We start from the raw sequence: 17039 nt of genomic DNA on the forward strand, positions 1-17039 counted from the left end.
AACAAATGTAACTACTAAAAATGCAAGTGTCCTATCTTTTATATTTCTGTTGATAAAATAAAGCAAAATGGAAATATTTTACAGTGGCAAATGGTGAATTATCATGATTAATACATTTCAAATTGTGATTAATTTGATAAAAAATTTTAATCATTTGACAGCCCTGACATATAGGTATGTACATTTCTCTTTTGTGTCTCACAGCAGCTTTGGTGCGTTCAAGGACCTTCAAAGAAAATTTTAAATCTCAAGTTTTTGATGAAAAATATTATCAGTGAATCATGAAGACATAAATATATACACATATACACTATTTTCAGAGAAATACATAAATGAAACAAGAACCCCCGCCGCCCCTCACACACACACAATCCAGTATATTGTGCCTTTCAAGGGACTCGTGTACACTCGGGTGATCCTGCCACAGGATCACCCGAAGGTCATGGCACTTCTATAGCGAGCAATCATGTCATCCTCATGCTGCTTATACGTATTATATATACTCTATACGCCGATAAAGCATTTTGATTTAGCATCCACACACAACATCTGAGGGATTTCAGGTTTTAATGTCTGATTTTAGATGAACAAAGTAATGGAATGCATTGAAGTCACTGGTGAAGCATCACAGGAGGAGCAGCGTCACACAAGCACAAAATGTGTACATTTTGAAAGTGAGGCACGCATTTAGCCTGCGTATGCATGCACCGCACCGGCAATAACTAGCTAAGCTTTGGGAACTTTGACCTCACTGCAGAATATGGATTAAAGATTTATGTGCAGAGGGAATGGGGGCCAACGGGGTGACTAAAAAAAAAAAAAAAAAAAAAGAGTAGAGAGGCACAAGAATGGTTATACTGTATATATTCTATATATTGCCACCAGTGCGAGCAATGCATGACGTATTAGTAATTAAAACAAAAAACAATGCATTTTTCTTACAAAGCTATTAGCCAATACCAATAAAACCTCTGTAGATCTTTATAAAATATTATAGAAAAAACTACAGCCAATAAAAGCTGGATAGCTTTGACAGCAGTGTCTTGCACTTATTTCTATTTATAAAGGGTCCACGTCACATAGGCACTACATGGTACAAAGAAGAGATGTTCAAAAGTGCTGCCAGGTTCTTCAGCTGACATTGGATCTATTACTACCGAGGGCACTTTAGCTTAGCACAAAAAAGCCAAACACAAGGTAATAAACTGATATTTTTGGCTTTTTATGGGAAAATACACAAGAGGGGGGTTCTGTTGGCAGGAATCTGATAGTGCCGACATCTTTATTATGGTGCAGAAGTCCCAGCAGGAGGCTTCAATATCTGGCAAAAGAGAGCACATTATCATCATATTAAAATATACTAGCTGCATCCTTGTATGACCATAATATCAAATAAATGAGGGTGTGTACTAACTGTGCATACAAATACAAACAACTCTGTGCAGAGTGGTGCACATATTGAATTCAAGAAAAAGTCATAATAAAATAATAAAAATACATTTTGAAATCACGCGTTAACACATTCTAGCTTTAAGAAATATAATATTACAAGAAAAAAGTGATTTATTTTAAACAAATAGTTGTAATGTTATGAGAATTTTTGAATGTTTCGGGGAATAAAATCTTATTTTACAAGAATTAAAGCACACATTATGAGAACAATCACATAATATAGAGTCATGGCCAAAGGTTTTAAGAATACTTTTTCACAAAATCTGCTGCTTCTGTTTTTATGTAGAACATTTTCATATACTCCAGAATGTTTTGAAGAGTCATAAGATGAATGGTAATGAATTGCAAAGTCATCAAAATAAAATAAATAATTTCCACTGCATTTCAGCCCTGCCACAAAAGGACCACTTGACATCATGTACGTGATTCTATGTTTAAGAGTGTTGACCAGGACACACGTCATCCTGACTGAGTGAGAATAACGGACTGCATGGGATCTCTATTCTTCTTCTGTTAACCATGGTTACCTGCAAGGAATTGTGCTGTCATCACAGCTTTGCTCAAAAAGGGCATCACAGGTAAGGATATTGCTGCTAGTGAGATTGCACCTCAATCAACCATTTATCAGATCATCAAAAATTTCAAGGAGGGAGGTTCAGTTGTTGAGAAAAAGGCTTCAGGGCCCTCAAGAAAGTCCAGCAAGCATCAGTACCGTCTCTGAAAGTTGATTTAGCTGTGGGATCAGGACAGGACAGGCTGGAATTCTCCAGAAGATGCAGAGATTGGACTCCTGAAGTCTGAGGAAATCTTATTTTCGCTCATGAATTCCCTTTTTGATTGTTCGGGGCACGCAGCCCTGGGTCCTGCCATCAGTAAACCATCCCGAAATCACCCACAATGGTGCCTAAGAACACAACCATGGATGAAGAATGGCACCACAATGCCCTCTGAGAGCAACTTCCAACCATTCAAGAACGGTTTGATGTCAAACTGAGCACCAAACCATGAGGCAAAAGCAATAACCAAAATCCAAACATTGGCATGGCCATATCCATGGCCAGGACCTAAATTCGTTTGACAACCTGTGGTCGATCCCCTAGAGGTGAAGGTGGGTATCTCATCTGATTCTCAAGACTTTGGCCATGACTGTAGTCTGTTTTTGTATATAAAAAAAACAATCTGGGACAAAGATAATTTTGATAATTATTGATAATCAATTGATTGATAAACAATTTTGATCATTTTTGTTTTTTTCTCATAAAAGTACAACTATTTTTTACTTTACATAATAGACGTACCAGACCAAAATTGGGTACACCAGCACAAATTACACACAGACATGATATGATATAAAGACTCTACCGCAAAGTCAAATAAAAAGTACTGCTTAAACGAATACTTTGCTGAACTCAGCATTACTTGCATTGTAAAGGCTTTTTTAAAACTACAACTCTTGTACTGCATCCCCGGTACATTGTGCAAGTGTACCTATTGTTATGGCCTGACACTGAATGGACACAAACAAATGACGCAACGCTGAAGAAACCAGACTGAACAGCAACAACATGAGTACAAAAGCCGATGATGATGATGTTGAGCGCGTTCGAGAACACGTCACTGACCGCCAACGGTTACTCAGAAACGGGGGGGAACTGAAACCGGATTGTCTTTCTGCTCAGAGGGAACGGCGAGGTAGTTGGTCCTGCAGGTACATTGGTAGAAAAACAGAGGGTCTGAAAGGCCCCTACATAGTCGGAGGTTTCATCATCATCATCATCATCATGCACATTTGCAATAGAATCTGCATAGCCTAAGAATGTGAGGAATTGTTTTATAAAGCATGACCTTTGCTAGCGAAGCACACATTTTAATAGATGCCACGAAGAGTAATGAGTAGCGTGGCTAATATCTACCATTCGTAATGTTACAGCGCTGTCTTCCAAACGATGTGTGCATGGAATTCGCTAATAAAGGCAGCAGTTGTATCAGAAATGGACACCATTATTTCATTAGGAGAGCTGGAGCGTATTGCTTTTAAAGGTCCCCTATTATGCAAACTGGATTTTTTAATGCTCTTTCGACAATCGTATGTGTCCCTAGGACAGGGGTGTACAAACTGAGGATGTTCCGATACGATAATCCATGAGTGAAGTTGGCCGACACCAATACCAAAGACGATTAAGTCCCAGGCAGATCCCCTTCATCTCCCAGTTCTACATTAGTCTGGTTGGTGGAGAAGATCTCCGTCCTCTACAACGATCATCCCCTCCATCGGGTTATCAGCTTCCAATGAAGTGCAAAACGTCAATTCTTGCACTTTTTCAACGGGTTTTAACATTTCGATTTGGAGTGTATGACAGATGGAAGTGACGAGGGAGTCGATTGTAATGTTTTCTCCGCTTAATCCATTGTATATTTGCTATCTGGACAGAGAGGCATTGTGCAGTAAATCGTCTGCAAACATCTGGCACCAGCCTTAATCGTCGACGGCAAACACAAACGCCACAGCTCGCCATTGTTCCGCACGAGACATAAATTGTCTGTTAAAATGTTGTCAGTCAGGATTGACTGGCTTCGTCAACACAATGGCGATCCACGGGGGAGCTGACTACACAGGTGCTCTTTTGGGGCTTTGTCAGCACTGACAGGGTGACGCACACATACTCGTCTCTGATGGAGCTGCAGCACGGTTGCCAGACGCGGTGGGGGGAAAAAAAAGGATCATTCAGCAGACATTTATTCAGAGCTGTCGAGACAGCGTAAAGTGGAAAGACAGATTACTGTTACAGAAGGGTTACAAACAGATGCAGTGTGGACTCAATTACTTCCCTGTTCATCTGTCTGACTCCTTTTCCCCTTCAGCTCCTTCCTGTTCTTTCTCCACTCTTTGATTGCTTTAGTTCCCTCACTTTGTCACATTGGAAATGACTGATGTAATCAGTGGAAACTCAGCAAAGGCAACAGCGATTGTGTAGTGATACAAAGTGGATGGCATGGCGGCGTACGGGCGATAGTAGGCATGGATGGGCTGTAAAAAGTTATGCAGGCCATTTCAACAACTGTCTGGCTGAATGAATGATGTCCTTGTTTACAAAAGTATTTTGGACCCTGGAAAGCTGGAAAGAAACATATTTGAAAAGGGTCTTGGATAGGGTCGTCAACCAAAACAACAATACAGGCACAGTGGAGTATTTACCCATTACCATATTTAGGGGTGTTTAAGGGTGTTTAGGCACTATAAGTGAATTTAAAGTGAATTTTCACAAAGTGGGATTTCTAATTTATAAATTGAGTATTAAATATCTTATAGCTAGTGCATAAAAAACCTGTTTACAGTTTTCTACATACAGTTTTTGAAATTATTTGAGCCCTCTAGACATGAAATAACACCTCTGTGGTGACCTTTACACTTGTACTACCCAATATAGTAATACGGTATAGTATAATCAGAGAAAATATGCAATTTAAAATATAAATAAAACTTCTACTTGCTAGGGGAACGGAGTGACAGGCAGACAGGAAGTGACTAACAAGCATAATATATCAATAATATAATATATCAATTAACACATTTTGGAAAAAAACGGAAAAAGTATTTTAAGTGCAAAGTGGCGAAGAACGACCTGAAAGAACCTGAAAGAACCTGAAAGAACCTGAAAGAACCTGAAAGAACCTGAAAGAACCTGAAAGAACCTGAAAGAACCTAAAAGAACCTGAAAGAAACTGAAAGAACGTAGGTAGGGCAAACCGAGACAGAGTGGGGCAGACTAATCTAATCGCAAAAAAGTGGACACTGAAAAAACGGAAAAAAAAAATAAAAGTATAAGACATCTGAGTTTTTGTGTTTGCATGCTTCCATGCGTCTTGGTGTGTCAAACAATAGCGTCTACAAAATGTAGTGATTACAGTTTCGCTCTAATTTGTTTCAACCAGATTAACTAAAACAGTGTAGTAGAGATGATGTGGACACTGCCCCCTGCTGGCCAGGCATGCAAACTACAGCCTCTTCTGCATTTCTTTAGTTCTGGGATAAGACTGCCACGTCAGCTCACATCTACAAGATGACTTTTTTTTCCATCCACCCCACTGATACTCACGCTGTGTCCTGCGTCTGCATGTCAGACCTGGAGATCTTCCGGTAGCAGTAGACCATTTCTATCAGCAGCCAGAAGGTCAAGAAGACCAGCAGCACATACATCATGACCTCCGAGTAGAGCGCTGCGGTGTCCAGACTGGCTGCAGGGAGCACAAACAAGAGGCAAGAAACGTGTTTTCTTTTCACAGATGAGGCTGCGTTTCGTTTAAACACCATCGTAACTCATGTGGACTACAGTATCATGCTCTTCAGTGGTTGGTTGGTTGATGCATGAACTTGGCTTCATTGGGAACATCTTCACAGTGCAATGAGATCAATACAAGAGCTGTGCCAAATCTCATTGAAATACTGTATTTATCATTGCTGTTGCTGCAAACACTGAGATGTACGTCTCATATTTTGCCCTTGCACATAGAAAAAGACAATGATCACTGGATAGAAGCAGATCTTTTTGGAAACAGGTCTTGCATTGCCCATGCCACACACAGTACAACCTTGGATGTAGAAGGTAGCTTGTGAAGTGTATCATTTTCATAAACTGACCAAACTCCATTGTGACACCAATGGTTAAAAAACTCCACAAGTTACCTTTTAAACATGATATTAGATGAATGATGTGCAGTCACAGTGGCGTTCAAGGTGTGTGTGTAATTTGGAAGCTTGTATCGAATGTAAATTTGTCTCTTGAAGTCATCTTTTCATCTAAACCTGCCACTGTGAACCACCGCGAGTGCAATATTCCAGACAGCCTGCTGACCGCACAGCCGGTCCAGCTTTCACTTTGTGTGCAGCTTCTGCAAATAGAGCCGATCACTGTAAAGCAATCCCTCGCATGGGGAAGTGCACGGTAACGTTTGCCATGAGCTAATCCATTCCACTACAAGGCACATCATTACTGGAACATAATACGCAACTATCGGAGACAGTACATTGTGAAATTTGAGCGTAGAAGTGGAATGTGAAGGGGGAGCCTTTAAGGGGAAAAACACAAACTGAAGGGGTTATTTTTGCCTTGAGCAGTTACGTATCCAGCAGATCCTGCTATTTGCGGGTCATCGTATCGAAGCGGGTCATTGAGACTACTACTTTGACACCCCACCAAATATTGAATTATAATGCTGCATTGAGGCGCTACCGTACGATACGCTAGCTCTCCTCTGGGACGATTTTCACAGAGAAAATGAATTGGCAATTTATTTGGTAAGCCCTACTGGTGAAATATATTTTTATAATTTCCATTACTGTAACATTCTGCTTATTCTACAGGGTGACATAGCTCAGGGGGTAGAGTGGTGGTTTTTCAACTCAATGGTTTCTGGTTCGAGTCTCAATCCCATTGCAATCCTACTTATTTAACTTATTTATCCATTTCAACATTGGATCTACTCGATCCTACTGCTGGAAAATCATTTTACAGTTTCAATTATTGTAACATTCTTCTTATTCTACCGGGTGACGTAGCTCAGGTTGATTGGTTTTCTCTAAACCAGATTGATTCTAGTCTCAATTGGTGAAAAAATGTCAACATATGTTGTTGTGGGGTCTTTTGGCACCTCTTGGATGAGTCGTCACTGCGCTCTTGGGGTCATTTTGGTTGGCCGGCCACTCTCGGGACGGTTCACCACCTTTCCATGTTTTTGCCATTTGTGGATAATGGCTCACAACGCGAGATACGGCTTTATAACCTGTTTTAGACTGATAGAGCTAAATTCGCGTATTTTCTGGACTATAAGTCGCTCCGGAGTATAAGTCGCACAAGGCCAAAAATGCATAATTAGGTAGAAAAAAGCATACATAAGTCTCACTGGAGTATAAGTCGCAGTTTTTGCGGGTAATTTATTTCATGACCAAAACAGACATTACGTCCTTTAAAGGCATTGAAGGCTGAATAGGTGTAAGATAAGCTAACACAATGGTTATTCAGCTACACAAAAAATAACCAGAAAAGGTGTCCAATGTTTATGTAACATAAACAGTTTTTTCATTTATAAGTCGCTCTGGAGTATAAGTCGCAGGAACAGCCAACCTATGAAAAAAAGTGTGACTTATAGTCTGGAAAATACGATAATCTGAGTTATGTTTTAACAGGGGAGGCAGTCACTTTTTCACTCGTTCAATAAAAAGTTTCATTCAAAACTGCAGTTTGTGTTCAGTTGTGTTGTCATTGACTAATATTTAAATGTCTTTGATGGTCTGAAAAAGGCTAGGAAAGGAACCAACCTATGCTCTATTGTTATGCTACACATTTTATGTTTCACTATCACATATTTCTAGAGTGGATGAAATGTTATCTTGAAAAAAAAAGCCTATTTTTGTAGAAAAAAATAAAATAAATTACATACTAATTAATTATATATATATATATATATATATATATATATATTTTTTTTTTTTTTTTTTTTACCATAAATGCACAAATTTGCCTGGGTTAAATATGCTGGCATCTACCGTATTATAAGCCAGATACTCTTTACCAATGTGATGATATACAATACAAGAGCTGTACTGACATGTCAACAGGCATCCCTAACGTTGTGATCCGTGACGGTGTTGTAAATAAATGTATTGTACTATATATATAATAACTGTGGAATGAAGCATTCAGCAAGCCAAGAAAGCATGAAGCAAAATACATTACCCCTTTTTAAAAGAAAGCAGAGACAAAGGGCAGACAAAACAAGACACACAATTAATCCTTCAGTTGTCAACGTGGCCACAAAAGGACTCCTTCACACTGATGCATGTCATATCTGAAATACTGAGAATGTTGGATACAACGCAGTATGATCACATGATTAGTACACGCTTTATGTATGCACAGTGCAACGGCCAATGATTTCATTTATCAGGTTGTCATCTTTTCATGTTTCTAACAATGAACAAATAAATTGTAGGCACTGGCTGGCTTTGCTTGATACTTGGCGGCTCTCCCAGGAGACGAAGTAGTCCTTATTTCTAACCGTTTTGGGCTGTCTGGTCGCCACTTGTTTGGATTTAAAGCACGTATTAGCTGATATTAAGTCACTTGGGGAGGTTGATTGCTATTGCAGGTCTACATTACCGCTCAAAAGTTTGGGGTCACTTGCAAATTTCTTTGTTTTCCAAAGAAAAACACATTTTCATGCATTTCACAAACAATTTTTTTCTATTTGACAAACATTTTTATCCATTTCACAAACAATTAAAATGAATCAGATCATTTTCAAAGAAGGATCTACATTTTTGCATAGAGGCCTACTATCAACAACTGTCAGTCCTCTGCATCAATCTCCTGGTATGGCTGCTAATCCAAGTTCATCATTTTATAAGGCTAATAGATGATTAGAAAAGCCATCTAAAAATCTAAACTAAAACTAAAATCTCTTATCATGCTGTTAACAACTCCCTTCAGAGAGCAGCACAAACTGGGTCTAACAAGGACAGAAAAATGCTGCACAACTGTGCAAGAGAGTGTGTAGTTTAAGACAAAGATGCCTCACAGCTGCACTAAATAGTAGCCATCAAACACCAGTGTCAGTATCAACAGTGAAGCGGCGACTTCAGGATGCTGGACTTCATAGCAGGACTGCCAAGAAAAAGCCATATCTCAGACTGGACAAAAACATTTTGAGCGGTAGTGTAAATGGACTAACATCAGATGGACGAATCCTAGTTAAGTCGTAATAACGATATAACCGCTCCCTTACTCCAGAATAACAAGGTATTATCCCGTCCATTCATTTGTGATATCTTCCGTCATCCTCCAACAACCAGGCTAACGTACGGCCGGAGAAACAAACACAGTGTGCTCTGTGCTTAATTTTAACGTTGGAGTGAAGGAACTCTTCACTTCATCAGCTCCGCTCCAGCGTTATCTCTCAGCACTGCACTTGTGACGGTGACAACCCTTGAAGAGGCAGATAACGCCATCCTAAAATCCGAATGCCACTCTGAAAATAACCCCTGTAATCAGAGCTGGTTCCAGCACAAAAAGAAAGTGTTATGCCGCACCTTCCTCTTTCACCTTCAGCGTGATGTTCTTCATCATGAAAGCCGACGGAGTGAAGGAGCCAAACTCGAACTCGCGGAGCACGTGGCACTCATAGACGCCGCTGTCGTTGTAGGTGACGTTGAGGATGCTGATGGAGATGTCTTGCAAGTCCTGGCTGCCATTCCACGCCAGGCGGCCCTTAAACGGCCCGTCCACCTCCACTGGAAGGTCAACCTCGTACTTGTAAATCTAGAAAACAGGCCAACATCTGTTATGGAGCTTTTTGTTGTACAAAAAAACAACCTATTAGTTTAGCAAACTTGAACCCACAAGGGTTTTGTCGTTTTCGCCTTGGTTTTTTTCCACCTTCGGCATGTAGTACCAGTCCACATGGGTCTTGGCTTTCACCTCCTCACGTTTCATGCAGGAAATGCACGTCAGCTTCATCCTCTTTCCCAGAACGGCCTCCGTCTCTGATGGGATGTCCACGCATACCGGCTGGCACAGGTCAACTGAAAAGGAAATGATGGCACGATTAGCCTAGCTGCTAAAAACGGTAAACATAGCACTGGATCGCCACTCAACACTTGTCCATACCGTCATAAACAGCTTGGGGGGGGGGGGGGTACATATTATGGAAGGAATGACACTTAGTTCATTGATGAATGTTCACTATAAAAAATCCCACAGTTAGACGGGGGCATCATAGCATAGATATGTTAGCTACAGTGCTAGCCAGGGGCGTCACTAGGTTCTGAGGACAGGGGGGGCTTAGCCCCCTGGAGATGCACATGGCATCTCCATGAATGTAGTATGAATGAATGCAGTAGACATAAAAAAAAATCCAAAAAAATCCATAAAACAAATAAGGAACAAGAACCAGGATATAACTTTCCCACTTTTGAAAAGATTTAGTAGAGATACTCAATTGTTTTAGGCCACCATTAAATTTACACAAGATCAATTTTAAAATAATCATTATTATATTATTAATTTGCCTAATATTATTACTATCATCATTATTATTCTTCTGATTATTACTACTACTAGTAGTAGTAGGCTAGTATTAGCCTGCTTATTGGCTTGCTTATTAGCCTGCCCTATCATATAACATTTGTTAGAGATTTTTTTTGTAAAAAAAAAATCAAAAAATAAAAATCAATATAAAATATCTAAGTATTTAGGGGTGCTTAAGAACATTTTAGGGGGGGTGAAGCCCCCCATTTTCTCCCATATTCTCTCACACACATTTCACAAAGAGGCATGCTATCTCCTGGCTGAGGCGTCCAGCCTTCTACCCAAACCAGACCGATACATAAACAGTTACAGGAGTCATTGGGAGTGCCTCCACAGCAGGTAATAGGGGAACGAGGAATGGGGAACCCGGACCTTGGCTGGGGAACAGACCATGCTAGCCAGCGCTGGCAATGCAATTGTTTGTATTTACTCATTTTAAAATCAAATCGTAAACCTTACTTAAGACTGTTAGCATTGGTTGACAGCTGGTAGAACAAAAGAATCTGGGTAGACGCCGCCCTGCTCAGAGCTAAGAGGGCAGGTCTTTAACATCGTCATATCCCATCTGTAGAACTGAAGTTGGTTTAAAGCAATTTGGGTGAAATTGACCGTGGCAGGGGCGCTGCTGATTCAGTCTCAACTAGCCTGCTGTCTAAAGAAGTGCAACGTGAAGTTCTTAGTAGTAATAGCAGTCAAGCATCACCTCTTGGGCTGAAGCATCGGGAAGTCGGACTCCCGTGTTCCTGAGTGTGACTTTCCATATTGCTGTAGATCCATGAATTACCCGTTTATCTTTCATCTTTCAACCATTTGTGGGCTTTTTGCACTCTTCCTCTCAGTGGTTGCATTACAGAATGATGGAATCAATGTTGTCACAGCCTGCCCGGGGGGGCTTTGGCTTATATAAGAGAACTGTACCCAGTCACACAAAGCCCCGGACAGAGGCTGCTGCTGCCACATTTCACTTTAGAGCACATCTCTCTTTGCCTATGGAATTATTTTCTTTTCCACGCGTCCTCCTCACTTTATTCTGCCTCCTATTATTTAGCCGTCACATTTGTATGCACCCATTAGTTTTTGTTCGGCTTTTTCTACGCCACCTACACAAATGTCCTCCCGCTCCCGCAACAGCAAATACTAATGGGCAGAAGCCATCATTAGTGCTTACTGGCCTGGACGATCTTGGATTGGTGATCAAGTATTGCGGATCAAGGCTCTCCCGATGCTCACAGAGCTGGAAAATTGAGTGGACGTCACTTTAATGCTTGCTGAGGTTTGGCATTTGCTCCAAATTGGATTCAGTGGAGACTTTTGGCTTGCTGCACTCCGCTATAGGCCAGACTTAGTTTCATTTGATTGGACGGTAACAGTACGTCCGATCATTCGTATTGACGGAGTATTCAACATGATTAAGCTGTCAACCTTACAATCATGGAAATAAAAGTGAGTCGGTTCTGGATCCTAAAAATATGAACACAAAGTGTCCTCAGAGGAGGTAGAGTACAAATAAAAATAATAAGCTATACTAGAACCCAGACAGAAATAGTGAAAAGCCACACAAAAATACAGAACGTAAAAACATGACTAGAAAAAGGCTAATGGAAGAAAAAAGGCAGACGAAGAAAGACACTGATGGAAAAGCCAAGCAAGAAATAATAGGCCCTTACAAAGAACCAGAACACCACCAAATAAGCTAGCACAAACATACTAAGAACATGCTACAGTGAAAGCCAGAGAGCAGATAGAGGGAATGCACAACACACTGAGGAAGCTGAGGACAATCTGGTAACGAGCGAGGCCTGCTGCCTTGCTTAAGAAGGCCGAGTGAGTGATTAGCCGCAGGTGCGTACAAGAAACTCCGCCTCCTGCAGGCCGGCAGTGCACTACACAGAACACGATGACAAAAACGTCCAGCGAGGCACTTATACGTTTTATTCTGTTTTATCAAAAATCACAAGTAATTAGTTTTCTCTGTTTAATTGATCATTTATTTAAGTACTACATCAGATTTTATTTGACAGTATTTTTCTTGTGTTTTTTATCTAGTAATTTATTTAGCTAGCCGCCGTAATATTCATTGAATATTCTAAGTCATAAATAATGAGTTGTCGTTGATTGATTATTGACTTAGGCTGTCAACCGTAGTCAAAATCAAATCAAATAAATTAAATTAAAGTCATGCGTTATCCTTTTTATACCATTTTATTTTATCATTAATTACAAATACATTTCTACTTAATGTTTTATTCTGTTTCAGTTTACATATACTTTAACTAGACATGGCATTATTAATTAAGTACTAATTCTTTTTAAAGCTTTTACTTTACTCTGAAAAAGACTACAATTAAGAGCCCCACTGGAGATGCTGTTTTTGTTTTAATGACAATATGAAACTTTGACTCGAAAAGTAGAAGCCATATTTACAATCACGTCTATAGTTACTTTTGAGCCAAGAGAAATGGGTTTTTAAGTATATATCAATCGATCTATGAAGTATCTATCTCTTTAAAGCATCTAGGACAGCGTTCCCTCACTACTTTGTGTTTTTTTTAATTGCAATTTTGCATGTGAAGAGGTTGTGTTCTGCGTCCTTGTGGTGTATTAGAGTGATCTATCGCTGCTCTGTTGCATGTGGCTGTTATCGTGTTTACTACTAATACCAGTAGAGGGTGCTGTATATGTGTGAGTCTGAGTAAAGCTGTCGCCCCTCCACCTCCTCTCAGTATGCCAAGCTGGCTAAATATATAGGGTGATTGAAATGTAACTCCCTAGAGGAAGTAATTGGGAGTAATCAGTCTCCTTCATGCAGTAACAGGGTTTGTCTTCTTGCTAGTGATTCCTATTGCTGAAGAAAGGCTGAAGTTACGCTGCTGTGGGCGCAGAATACAGAATACTGTCAATGAATCTTCGGTTCATGGAGGACCAGGACAAGGAGGAATACAACGACATGAGCAATAGGTTTTAACAAGGATACGAAAACACTACAGCCAAGCGGCGCCAGAAGGCACAGTCAGTGTGAAATATGTGTGAGTCACTTATTAATTTCTTGTGTCCAACCTGGTTGGTTGATCATTACATTTCAAACTAAATGTGAACTTCGAGGGTTTAAAGAAGAGAGAATTTGTCTGAGAATTTTTTTTTTAGCGTGTATGGTGAGGGGTTTTACAGCCTTAAAACATACAATCATTTTAGGAAAATAAAGTTGGCTACTTCACGGATTTCCCTTTGTGTGGGCTATTTTTGGAGGGGGTGGGGGGCTATCCCGTGACAAAGCATGAACATTGTATGTGCACGGCTGATTTCTTCTTGAATTAAAGCTAACAATTTACACTTTAAAGTTTACGGCCATCTTTGAAATTGTATTTCACATTTATGCATAAAGACAGCAAAATCCAAACACTTCCCAATTCCTACTTACCCATACAAACCAAAAGCAGCAAAGTTGTCAGATGAAATCCGCCCGGAAGTCTTTGCATGTTCATCTCTTTCCTGGTGACACAGGAGCTCAAGATGACTCTTCTCTTTTGGCAGGAGACTCCCACTGTCCCACAGTCAATTAGGAGTGTGTTGTCCCTGAAGACACTTCAGAACCGAGGACAGCGCCTCTCCTCGGTCGCTGACTTCCGTCCTCGAGGCTGAAAATCACAACCTCCTTCTTCTGGCTGACCGGAAATCTCTTTTCACCGTAAACGACGCGACTTTTACGCTAAACTGGGGCGCCATACATCGTCTAACTTCATTATTTCTATCATGAAGTCAACTTAAAGGTGCTCACCGTAGCTCGGTCAATCAGTGGGCATTATTCCAAAAAGCGACGACCTGTGGATTCTCTCCAGCCTTCTTGTCGTCTTCTGATATAGGCACTCCACACACAACAACAGCATTCATGAAATGTAATAATTAGCCCCGGGATAACAACAATAGCGCTTGTTTAAAGTCAAATCGCCCCCATTTAAAGGAGGACATTTCCCTCGCGCGGCTTTCCTCTCTCTCTTCCTTTTGTTTTGCCACTTAACCACACGAGTGCGCATGCGCGAGAGACTCCCACCTACACTGACTGTGTTTACTGAGTGCCATTTCCAAGTCAGCTGGGCCTGTTTGCATGACATATTGGCTTTAAATATTTGGAAAATTATAACAAATAACCCACTGCAGTCTACAATAACAATGATAAACGGAATCTTAAATCAATAATTTAAATATAATAATAGCCCTCTTTGTTTCTTTCTTTTGTTTTTTTTTCCTGGTTACAGAGTCAGAGATTCGAACCCGTGGCGTCCGCTCCATTGCATTATGCCGTTTGTGCTGGTGTCCATGGAGTGAAAACTGAGGGTATTTTGTAGTACATGTACTGCATAATGACAAATATACTTTTGAACAGTTGTTCAATGTTATATAACTTTAAAGTCATCTGGTTTAGGTTTTAGGTTTTTAATATGAACAAAAATAAAAATAAAAATAAAAATAAAAATAAAAATAAAAATAAAAATAAAAATAAAAATAAAAATAAAAATAAAAATAAAAATAAATACAGATTAACTAAATACACTTCAAATGAACTTGGTATACAAAAAACGGATTTTTCCTTCCTTCCAAAGACTGTAAATTGCCCTTGGGTGTGAATGTGAGTGTGAATGGTCGCCTGTCTGCACTGCATATGTCATCTATGATTGACAGGCAACAGGTGATCAGTCCAGTGTGTCATCTTACTAGTAGTAGCATAGTTATTTAGCAGTAATCGTATAGTTCTACATACAAACCTATTTCTTTAAGACACAGTAGATGCGGATTAGTGCGGTGTGTCATGATGCAATCTGTCAACTCTGTGACCCCCCCACTCCCCCTAAAAGTTGAAGTGTTCTCTGGAGCTGCAATGACCTCATTGTTTAAGATTGTTTAATCTGGCAGCTAATCTATGTGAAGTCATGGCGGGACTGAGAACAGATGAGGAATCGGACGTTTCACTGTTTCTATTTTTAGCTCTCAATCTGAGCTGCAAAAAGGCGAGAAACTGCTGATGTGTGCATTGCTGTGTTTCAACATGAGGACCAAAAATGCGCCTAAGTGCACTCTTGTGTTAAATCAGCAGCAGCAGGCCGGGGGACTAAATATGACAGCCACATCCTGGAGATACAGGAACCATAGCAACAGCGATGCGGTGATGCCATGGTGACCAGAAGGAGGCCCTGCTTGGTGACAGCATACACACACTGTGGAAGCAGCCTCGCACAGCAAGTAGAGACGTTTACAATGAAAGATGAAGCCCGCTGTGAATCTCAGCAGGTGTGCAGATTGTTGCTGATGAGACCGGAGTAGAAGATGGGTTGAATCAACAGTTCACTCTTGGCTGAACAAGAAAAAAAACGATGTTGACAACTCCATCGGCCTCCTTGGTGAATGTCTCTAACTGCTATGGCTCACCGCATGCTCATGTATGTTCCCTTCAGCAGATTTCCAGGGATTTGGAAGGATTTCAAGATTATAACATGATTACAGCACACATGTCGGGTGAGAGTGAAATGTAAATCTCATGCTGAGAAAGCTGGGAATTTGGACTAAGGTAAATACAGCTCATCAACGACGGCGACGACATGAAAATGAACACATAACCAACACAGCATGAGACTGGTCCACCAACATTTTAGGTCCACACATTAGGAAACCCTGATGGCGGAAAGGCTATCAAGAGGTCAGCAATGTTGTGTTTATGGTGTCAGTTATTCCAGTAATCCCTCGTTTATTGCAGTCAATTGAGCCATTTTATGCTTCAAAATAGGCAAATACCTAAACTACGTAAATAATAATAGTAATAAATAATAATAGTAATAAATAATAATAGTAATAATTCAACAATAATAAAACTGAAATGTTAGGAGAATGACAAGTTTTACGGTTAGAAATATAGTGTAAAATAAATGCGTAAATAACAATATCACATTATTAACTGTGATGCAAGTATAAAGAGAAGCCAACCACGATATGCAACAAAGTAAAATTACAGAAAGCAAAATCATGAAAGTAATACAAAAGCTTTACTCAGGGACTCAAACACACATAGTGACACACTGCAGCTAATCTAGTTGATAACAACACACACACACACACACACACACAAAGGCAAAACCAGTTTCCACGTGTGTGTGGGGGGGGGGACTGGCACCGGGCCCCAAACAAACACAGATAGTCAGTGAAGACCTGCTCCGTCTGACCTTCTGATTTGGCTCACAGACACCCTGAAGGAATACGCTTCTTGTATTATGAGAAAGTCGTGTACGAGCTGGCTATTGGCTGTGAACCACCGGAATGCTTCACCGGAATGCTCCACCGGAATGCTCCAGCATGTTAGTGCCAGGCGGGGTTCTCCACAGCGGAGGTGAATTGTCTAACAGGCTGTGAAATGATGAATTATGCGTGGACACATGCTGGTCATCACCCTTTATGGCAGGGCAGTGCACACACACACACACACACACACACACACACACACACAGACTCCGTATCTGT

At 40.4% G+C, this 17039-nt stretch overlaps 1 protein-coding gene across 2 annotated transcripts; it reads right to left on the reverse strand.

The window, feature by feature from the left end:
- Window positions 1-384: 384 nt before the first annotated feature.
- On the reverse strand, window positions 385-14546 carry scn3b (sodium channel, voltage-gated, type III, beta). 2 transcript variants are annotated; one of them, XM_058080635.2, is made up of 7 exons: window positions 14311-14546; window positions 13954-14024; window positions 9849-10030; window positions 9539-9767; window positions 5550-5688; window positions 3075-3154; window positions 385-1321 (listed from the first exon to the last, which is right to left on the reverse strand). In XM_058080635.2, exons 2-6 carry the CDS (start codon window positions 14015-14017, stop codon window positions 3088-3090), a joined length of 681 nt encoding a protein of 226 aa, XP_057936618.2. In that variant the 5' UTR covers window positions 14018-14024; window positions 14311-14546; the 3' UTR covers window positions 385-1321; window positions 3075-3087. The 2 variants fall into 2 exon arrangements, with proteins under 2 accessions (XP_057936618.2, XP_057936620.2); XM_058080637.2 differs by lacking the exon at window positions 3075-3154 and having other exon boundaries at window positions 400-1321; window positions 13954-14546.
- Window positions 14547-17039: the final 2493 nt, after the last annotated feature.

The sequence above is a fragment of the Doryrhamphus excisus genome, linkage group LG8 (genome assembly GCF_037039965.1).
Source record: "Doryrhamphus excisus strain RoL-2023G ecotype Guam linkage group LG8, RoL_Dexc_Guam_v1.1, whole genome shotgun sequence".
Taxonomy (NCBI): Eukaryota; Metazoa; Chordata; class Actinopteri; order Syngnathiformes; family Syngnathidae; genus Doryrhamphus; species Doryrhamphus excisus.